This window comes from Falco punctatus (genome assembly GCF_963210335.1).
Source record: "Falco punctatus genome assembly, chromosome: 10".
In the NCBI taxonomy this organism is placed as follows: domain Eukaryota; kingdom Metazoa; phylum Chordata; class Aves; order Falconiformes; family Falconidae; genus Falco; species Falco punctatus.
In genome coordinates, this window is record NC_137590.1 from 21,041,653 (window position 1) to 21,051,361 (window position 9,709).

General features: G+C 37.1%; 1 protein-coding gene across 17 annotated transcripts in view; it reads left to right on the forward strand.

The window, feature by feature from the left end:
• LTO1 (LTO1 maturation factor of ABCE1) overlaps positions 1-9,709 on the forward strand; it is a 31,845-nt gene that overhangs the window by 4,276 nt on the left and 17,860 nt on the right. Inside the window, exon 5 of one of the 17 annotated variants that reach the window (XM_080405176.1) lies at positions 7,287-9,705. The exons of 15 other annotated variants lie outside the window; for them this stretch is intronic. In XM_080405176.1, coding sequence (XP_080261302.1) covers positions 7,287-7,310 — 24 coding nt within the window. In that variant the 3' untranslated portion in view covers positions 7,311-9,705. Of the gene's footprint in view, positions 1-30; positions 2,803-7,286; positions 9,706-9,709 lie in introns of those variants that run through there. One more of the 17 variants, XM_080405167.1, reaches the window with a different exon arrangement.

Genomic DNA, 9,709 nt, shown 5'->3' on the forward strand with positions numbered 1-9,709 from the left:
TTTGAAACACTTCCGTGTATTCTTTTTTAGGTTTGTTCAATGCTAAATATTCAGTCTGATTTTAGAATTGGTACTGCAAGATCTTCACTAACATTTTGAATATAACAAATGAAGATAAACATGGATGACCAAAGAAGAAACATTAAAAGAACAGTTAACTGGAAAAATGTTTATCTACTCTTATTTTAAACAAAATCAAAATAGTGAAGAGTTGCTAAATATTAAAGGGGAAAGGGAAAACCATTGAACTTGCAATACTACTTCTTGTATGTCATTTAACATTTGTCATCTCCAGGGTTTTTTTAGGAAACACTAGTGTGTAAACCTCCTAAACAGAAATGCTTGCTTTAATTCCTCACTAGCCTTACACTAATAGATTAATTCCTCAGAAGGAAAACATACACATTTGCAGTTTCCTTATTTAAAGGTATATTTTATTTAAAAATCTGTATATGCAGATCACTCAGTTTACACGATGTGTAAATATTGTAGGTGAAGTAAAATACGATCAATTGCCTGCAGACTTTGCAGTAGGAAACATTTCTGTGGGTAAAGGATAGAATGACAGGTGAAGTCAGAATGTGAAGGAGAAAGGTTTAGATACCTGCTCATAAAGTAGCTGCAGCTCAGAACATGAAATTTGTACTTTCTGCTAGTTCTGCAGACTGAGCCAGTGTGGGGAAAAAAACCCCACCAAACCCAGACCCAAAAAGCTAGCAATTTAAGTGATCGGTGAGAGAAGCATGACTATCAGAACAGTTGTGATACTGATCAAATGTATTTATTAGTAGCTTTTATCAAGGAATAACTTTTTATTTTCCACCCTTGAAAATGTGCTCTTTAGTCTCATTCCAAAAAACAGATGCTGTCAGCTAAATGTATTCAACTATGTTGAAGGCAAACACCGTCAGTTATTTTACCTGAAAGGTATTTTAGGTCGGGGTGCTGGATGTCTTTGCATACTATTGGCGATACAGTTATATAATGAATTCTAGAAGATCCTTCAACAGTTCTAACGTGTGCATGTCTGGCTAAGTCTGCATGGCATAGTGTAGCTTCATAAAGACTTCATAAAGCAGTTTTATCTAAAACTGCTGTGGGTATCTGAAGCTGTACGGAGGGTCAGGTATCTTGGGTGAAGGACATATTTTAATATGGCCGTATCCTTGAACAGCACTACTTTGTGCCACCTAGACCTCAGTTCTGTTTTACTTGTACAGCTTTTTTATTATACAAGAAAATAAACAACTTGGAGTTTTAAAATGTACATTGTGCATTCCAACTGGGATATGAAGAACATGCATTCTGCTAACATTTTTGGATTTTGGACTCTGAAGATAAAAACAGTTTTGCTGACAATATGGAGGGAGTTGCACGTGTGTGTATTCATTTATTTCAAAATAATGTTTTAATTTTTGTCTGTTTTCTGAGTATACAAGTATGCCAATGTCAGAGGCTTTTCTTAGTAAGTGGTTGCTGGTGTACTTTGTTTTATTGTCATACGTATTTTAAGTGTTCACACAGCTTTGATACATGTAGTGAATGTCAGAGCCATCTAGTGGAGGAGGTTGTATTGTGTAAGAAACAGATCATTAAGAGTTCACAAATATTGAGAGATAGAAGTTGTTAAAACAGAGTGCAGAACATATGTGCGCATGATACAGCTCTTCTAGTTATGTGGTGAATTTCTGTGAAATAAAGTAATATTGAGGTAGGACTCGTGTAGCTTGTTTCCTCATTTGAGACCTTGGAAGGGACACGACAGCAATGATGGTCTCTTCATTTGGGACAGTTTGAGTGCAGTTGGCTTTTAACTGTTACGCAGCTAAACTACTGGGAACCATGACAGGCACCAAACTGCAAGTACCGTAAAATAGAAGCAAAATAAACTAGCATACCCTGTAATCTCAGTAAATAGGTAGACACAAAACAAGAAGATGACATACTAGAGAAAAGAAAGATAATTTGACTTTATTATCACTTCAGAGAAACACAAATTTGAAGAAGTTGTCTCTGTATCCACAAACCAGTTTATTTTTGCAAATCAAAGTATTTTACCTGTTTACTTCAAATTAGTGAAATGAATCCCTAGGTAGTCATCTGTGATGAAGTTTTGACTCAAAATCTTTTGTTGAAGTCCATGAATTATACTTTAAATAAACTCCCTCTGGATCTTGGTCTAAAAAAGGCAGTTTTGTTTTCTTCCAAATGGTGGTACAAAGGGAAGTAAAAGCCGGAGCTCTAAGTATGCGTGCTTTAAAATGCAGCCTTTTTTGGAATCTTTGTACATGGTTTACAGAAATGTATGTAAAAGCAAGAGAAAGGGATGTGAGAGCTCCAAGTATCTGTGAAGCATTTGCTTAATAGAAGTGTATGATATGTAAGTGACATGAAAGTGCTGCTGTAGAGTATCAAAAGCAAAATTATTTTTGTTTGACTAAGAAGAGAAAGGGTCTTTGTGGATCAGGCGGTCAATGACTTTGAAAATTGGTTTGGTGGCAAATTTTCTTTTATTGCTTTAATTTTATTTATAACAAGTATTATTGTTAGAATAAATTATTATATAAATACACACATATATATATACACATCTATTTAACTATAAAGATTGTAGCAACCAGAATCTCAGACTGGGATATGCAAAGTTTAGGGTTTGCTGCTAGGTCTTTAATTTAGCTCTGTACGTGTGTACATACTGATGGAATCTCTTATTTCATGAGTCTGTGTTCTGCTGAATATCTTCTGTTGCATGTCTTGTATGGGCCTGATGGTGTTTATTAAATGAGGTATGGTTAAAAATTCTGTTGGGTATGTAGTTGTGTACTTTCTTTGGTGCCAATTTTTTAAAATCGTTTTCTGCAACGGAGTAGGGTTTTCTATGTTGTTGAGGGCTGTATCGGTGGAGCCTTCACAGCATGTGTAGTGGTATTTTTGTACCTTACAGCTAAGGAGTTAAAGCCCAGGTTACATCAAAAATACTGATTTGCCTTAACTAATGTGAAATGTCTAATGTGACTAGTTCCAAGTAATTTTGCATTTTGAGTGCTTCAGAATGTGCTTCTTGCCAGCGTCGAGTGGCTTACATAGCTTTTTTGCATGTTTGTATTTTTGCCTGTGTTTCTCAGATCAGTCACCTAGAAAATGAGGAACATTACAGTTGGCAAACACCTGTGAAAGGTGTGTGCTTAAGCCAACTAGAATGCTACTGGGGGAAAAATCCATCAAAATTTCAAAAAACAGTATTCAGTTTTGTGATTTCTTTTTTTTTTGAGGCCTTGCCTGTTATGTTAACATCATCTTAAAATCTGTAACAAATGAAACCAAATTCTTATAAATGGCTTCATTGGTTTCTGATTACTCATCCCGTGTCTTGAGTGGTCAGGACTCTGGTGGAAGCAAGCATTAACACCTCAATTAAAGACCTATCAGAAGATCTGTGCACAGGGAGGCTGTGTAAAGCTTCTGTGGCCCATGGTCATTCAGACATTTCCTGGCTTGAATGCTTGACTGTGCAACTTAAGTATGGCTTTAAAGACTGGGTGGAAAAGATACAGGAAAAATGCAGTCTTGTAGATTATCATAGCGGTTCTTAAAGTATGGCACAGAGATTGTGGCTTTGTGCTATATTGTCAAACAAGTTTGAAATTTTGCAGAAGTACTTGATCTGTTAAGAACAGTGAAGTTAATTGCTGCTAAAATCATTGAAGTTGCTGAGACTTAAAAATGTATCGTATTCACTGCCTCCAGTTACTGCTTGGTAGTTAGGGAGGAATGCTTGAAGCATTTAACTTGGAAATTTCTGACTTGCCTGGATTGCATTCTGCTTGGTCTGTTTCTTCATGGTCATTTCTCAGCTGAAACTGTGGCTTATAGAATTTTGTTGATAGGTGGATACAAAGCTAGGTCACTGCTAGGGTACTGAAGCCATTGCAGTCCTGAAGACTCTTAACTTTTCTTTCTATGGCATGTGATGTACTAAAGAGTCAGTTTTGAGGCATCAGCAACGTAAACTGCCTACAGTGAATTAATTCCCTGCAGAAGTGTGTGCTGGTTGAATGCTGTCTTATAGCCATGGGATCATCAGCTGTTGATACCGAATCAGCCATTGCTAGAATGTGTAAATCTGACTTTGTAGGTTATCTGTGTCGTACTAGATCAGTACAATTAAAAAAAAAAATGGAGTTTTTTAAAGCTTCCTAGTAAAATTCATTAATAAAATACTTGTTCTATCTTCATTAAGTAGCATACTTTCCATTTGTTGTAAACTGTAATGTGAAGGGGATCAATTTCAGCTTTGAATGTCAGTAATCAACAGAAATGGGTGAAATAAATCAGAAAAAAAATGTGGCTGTGCAATTGTTCACTTAAAAATCAACCCTGTAGGGGTAGTCTGGCTCATTGAAATCCTGTTACGTTTTTCTGAAACAAGGTTATGATAATTTGTGTGTGGATGTGTAAGGAAAGCCTGGCTTCACAGTTTGGCATGCCTTGTTTAATTATGTGACTTTTTGATATGATTGCTATCGAGCTATTAAATATATAAGCAACAGTGTGTTCTAGTGTGTGCATAGAACCAGTGCAAACTTGTGCTGCTAGCTTTGTGGTTATATGCTATTTAGAGGAAGAAAAATAAAGGCTGGTTTAAACACTCTGGTTTTGTAGGATTATTTTTGGAGAGTAAAGTACACCTTTTGGTCTGTGTCTTTAGGATTTCTGGAAAGTTACAACATTTTTAAATAGATGGACTACATTGAGATAAAATTAGGAGTTGTAATGTTTCAGTAGATCAGTTCCAAAGTTGATAAACCTACAAGTTTTAGTTTTTGAAGAGATGAAAGAGAGTTTGAATCTTAGGATGTATTTATGAATGCTTATTTACACTTTGGCTGTAAATACAACTTCCTGTATTGAAACAAAGGGAGATCCGTCTGTCAAAAGTCTGCCTGCACCCTAGTACTCTGCAGTGCTTCAGAGTAAAAACTCATACCCCTTTTAAGATACGTGACTTACCCCACAGAAATACTTGAGTTTTTAGATCCATACATCCTGTTCTGTTGACACCTTTTTGTCCTGTATGCATCTACATCCCTTTTTGAATGTGAAGCTTTAACACCTGTCTCCACATTAAGGTATTACAAGAAAAGAGCATTAAAAATGGAATCTTCTGTTTATCAAAATCATGCAACTACAGGCCTGGATCTAATATTTATTTACTCATAAGCTGCCAAAGCTGTATATTTTATTAGATATAGCCTCTGCTTCAAGATCTGGTTTAATAATCTTAGATTCTTTTCTAGTTTTGTTCTCAAATAAAAGTGGGTGCCTTCTCCCTATGTGGCTTATTTGAACATTTGTGGGTGTTTTTTGTATAATGTCCTGTAATTAATTGGCAGTGTTGAATGTTTGAAGGGGAATACTGATGATGTTAACTTAGGTCATTGTCTGGAGGTAAAGGTGTGGGCAAGCAAGATGAGGATGACTCCTTGTCAGGGTAGTTGCTTTCTTAAGCAATTTCTGCGCTGATAGCAGCATGAAGCACTACATGTTTTTGACAAAGTGCTGGTGTTGGTGTGCCTAATGATCTTAAGGACGCAGTTTGAAATATGCTGGAGTATTAGAATTATCAGAAGGCCGCTTAGATTAAAATCTTTATTTCTGAGGGAAATTTAAAAAAAAAAATTATTTTGTTCAGGGCACTGCAGAGGAGGTTACAACAAAGTTGGATTAGGCAGATAGAACAGTGCATGTGTGATACTGTGTCTCACCCTGATCTTAAAGAGGAAAGGCTTTGGTTTGAAACAAAGTCTAATATTTCCACTAGTGTTACAATTCTTTATGTTCTTGGTGCTATCCAGTATGAATGTCAGTGCCTTTTGAATGCTGCCTTTTGCAACTTCTTCTGGCAATGGGTTCTGGTCTAATTACAACCTAAACCCCAAGCTTTCATAGTTTAGTAAGTAACCATGAAGATTCTCATTTTGCAGTCTGCCAGTTGTTTTTTTAATGGATAAAGTTATGACAGTACACATTACTACAGAAATTTATATGTCACCAGAGAAAATGGAGATCTGGGAGGTATGAAATGAGTTCTGTGGCAAGTTTCCAGGTGCAAGTTTTGGTGTCTGGGATTAACATACAAAGGCCAACTAGAGCGATCTGGTACTGAAGCACTTCAGTGTGTCCCAGCATTTGGAATTGCAGAACCAGCTCAGCCTCTATTGACATTTAAAAAATTAAATTTAAAAAATGCACTATTTTGAAAGCAGTCACCTAAGTATGTGACTCCATGCACTCAAACTTGAAAATAATGGTTTCCTTAGCAGAGACAAGAAGAGATACTGGATTCTTTGGGGTTGTCTAGACTACCCTGTGCAATGGGGTGATACCTGAGCTAAAATTAAAGCCAGCTTAACGCAGCAGACTGTGTTGGAACAAAGCACTGATCTAGCTGATGTACAATGCTGTTAAATATCGAAATGAGCTCTATTTTAACACTGCTTTTACAGTTAGTTCATTTGTAGCTAACTTGAATATCTCTTTGGCATCACACTGTCGGTATTCCTACCTTAATCACAGGAGTTTATTCCCTAAGTGTAATAATTAAATTCTTGCAGCATTTTTCATCCTAAAATTCTTAAAGTATTTTGCAACTCCTGAACATACGTACAGCTCTACCAAATGATGTAATGCTATGCAGAAGGAAACATGGTCACTAAGCTTATCTGAAACTTAGCCAACATAGGAGACTTTGGAAATCTTTATTAAAGTAGTACCCGTTCATTCTTATGAAATATATGAAAGGTTAAAAAAATCAGCCATAGTTAATGCCACTTGATTCTGAAGTGGCTTGCTATACAGTGTTTTTTTAATTCTTCCATCATATTTAATATACATATAATTACCAATAATACAGAATTCTGTGTATCTTTTTGGTGTGGCAAAATTGCCTAGAGAAGATTTCTGAATAGGTGTAAGAAACAGCACAGCTTTTGTTTTGGAAAATTAGAAAGCTTGATTGTAGTCAGGCAGAATTTGTGTGAATGGCGTCTGGAATAGTGGCATACTGACTGAAAGAATTTAACTGATATTTGTTTATAATAAAATTACGGAGTTTATTTTAGCAAAATGTTTAGGTAGAAAGATTGATTATTCAGTTTCTGCATCCCAAGTCTGCGCTAGACAAAATCGATGTCAGTATTTGTCGCTGTCTTTCACTTTTGATTGTTCAGCAGCATATTTTGCTGCTTTATCTCTATGTAATAGTAATTACAATTTTTAACCTTCAGCATCTTCAGGATTCTGCAGAATAATCAACACTGCATGGAATCTTTCTTGATGGTAGGAACTGTGAGTCAGCAACCCTTTAATTTTTTTAGTTGCAGCTATTGTTCCAGCAGCAAGCTTTACTGCTATTGTCCAGTGTTTGTCCAGCTCACGTTTACTGGACTGTGGGAACGGATTAGGGTTTCATGGCTTTTTTTTTCCTTCTTGCATAAACTCTTGATCAAAGACATTCCTTGGATGACAAAACACTGTATACTGTGTCACACAGTCCTGACCAGACTGCACGAACAGTAGTTTAAAAACACATGCCTACATTGTTCTCTAAACTGGCTTTTTTTTTTTTTTTTGCAATGTATGTGCAGACATTGGATTTTTGAGACCCCGTTTACCTCCTTTAAAAAACATACATGCAGAAGTTATTGTTAATAAGCACTTGACGGTTTCTGAAATAGAAGTAAAACCAAAATTACTTTGAAACTAAGAATCAATGTAATAATATATCACTTAAGCAGAGCTAGAGGTTATGTCTGCAGTCTGTTTCCTTCTTGAGGAGACCTTGGTTGTGGTGCAGTTAGTTGAGTGCACTGTAAACCTAAAACCTCATGGACTTGTGGCATCATTTTATGTGTCATATCCAGAACATGTGAGTAGGGTGGAGAATGATACTAGCACAGTTTGGGAATTCATAACCCTGCTTCACCATAGGTACATGGTTAGAACCTCATGTTGAGAATCTGGCTTATTATAGTTGTGTGTCTTGCTCTTCTTTAAAATTCTCTCACACAATAAGATAAGGACAAACTCCACAAAAATCCACTAGCATCATTATTTCTCAAACTAATGCGAAAGAAGTAAGTCGTGTTAGAGAAGAATGTGGCGAGACTTTTTCAAGGAGCTTTGGCATGTGATTTGCCTGAAAATCTCCTTCAGCAGAAGCATGGGAGAAGTGGAAAGAGATCCCTGGAGACACTTAAGCAGGTTTACAGAGGGATTTAAAAACATGGAGGGCTGTATTTAGGTGATTGGAAAGTTATTTGAGGATAAGAGAATACTTGTGTGTTCTCCCCAAACACGTGAGCCTTTACATATGCTTGTTTGACTCTGCAGCACTATTGAGCACTACCATGCAGAATCAAAGACGGATGAACTCTTCCACTTATATTGAAAAGATAGGGTCTGTAAGGGGGGAACCTTTCTGATCCTTTGCAATCCAATCCAGGGTCTCCGTGAAGAGAGAAGCATGAATTAATATGTGGCTGATAGATGTATTGTCTAAAAGGAAGGAAGCAGTCATAGTGAAGAACCAAACCAGCTACAGAAATACTGAGTCAAAACCATGAAAAAAATATATTGTGTTTATAATAAATAATGTTTAATTTTGGGTAAATAATTGCTGATGCCTTCTGGAAATCTTGGGAAGATGTTATATCAGTGCATATAAAAAGAACATAGCTATGTTGCACAGTGTACATTTGCTGAAGGTCTGGTCTTTGTATTTAAAGTAGCCAGCAACAGAACATAGAGAACTATGGCCTGTGGGTATTCAAGGAGCAAAAAAAGCTGTTCAAAAATAATACCCTGTATTCAAACAATGTATAGTGATAGATTCTAATAAAAGGAGAAGTAAAACATCAAAAAGCTCAATTGTTCGTTTCAGACAGTTTGCCGTCGAAGCAGTGACTTAGGACACTAGGTCACTTGTTTGGCACTGGCTCAGGTGGGTTGTTGCAGTGCTGTAGTGGTGGTTTAGTGGTGCTTGTTAAAATCATTTGCCCATCTCAGCCCAGCTCCTTGAAGACTGGTGCTAATGTTACAAATAACATCCTTATGGTAGGTAACGTGTTAGTGGACATAGGAGACCAAGCATTGAGTGGAATACAGCTTGCGGATGGATTAAGTGACACAGGGCACGTGGGTGGGATGGATGAAATAACAAACCTGCACCACTCAGCAACATAGAATCTAAAATTTATTTACTTAGCAGATTGGGAAGGGTGAGTGGCTAGCAACTTCCATCTGTGATGTACATGCTGTGTGCACAAATCAAAGCCCTAGACCCTTCACCACATGGGCCCAGGAGGAAAGGTCTCTTTCTCCAACCAGTTGATGTGTCAGGTCCTGGCTTGGAGCTTGGCCTGTGCACATAGGGATTCTTCCTTTGATTCAGCTTTTGTGATGGTATTAGATACCTGTACCTGGAGTGCTGTCCAGCCCCGAGGGCTTACCTCTTAACCAGTTACTGCTTTATATATTTGTCAGCACAAGCAGTCCCAGGCTGTTCTCTCTGACTTTTTCTGTATCTCAGGCAAGTTACTGGTGGGGTGGAGGTTCCTATCACCCTCTGCTCACCCACCCTAAATGTGTTATGAAGTGTGAATTTAGCAACAGTTGCCTAACAAAGTTCTTACTTTGCTTCTTTGTTTTC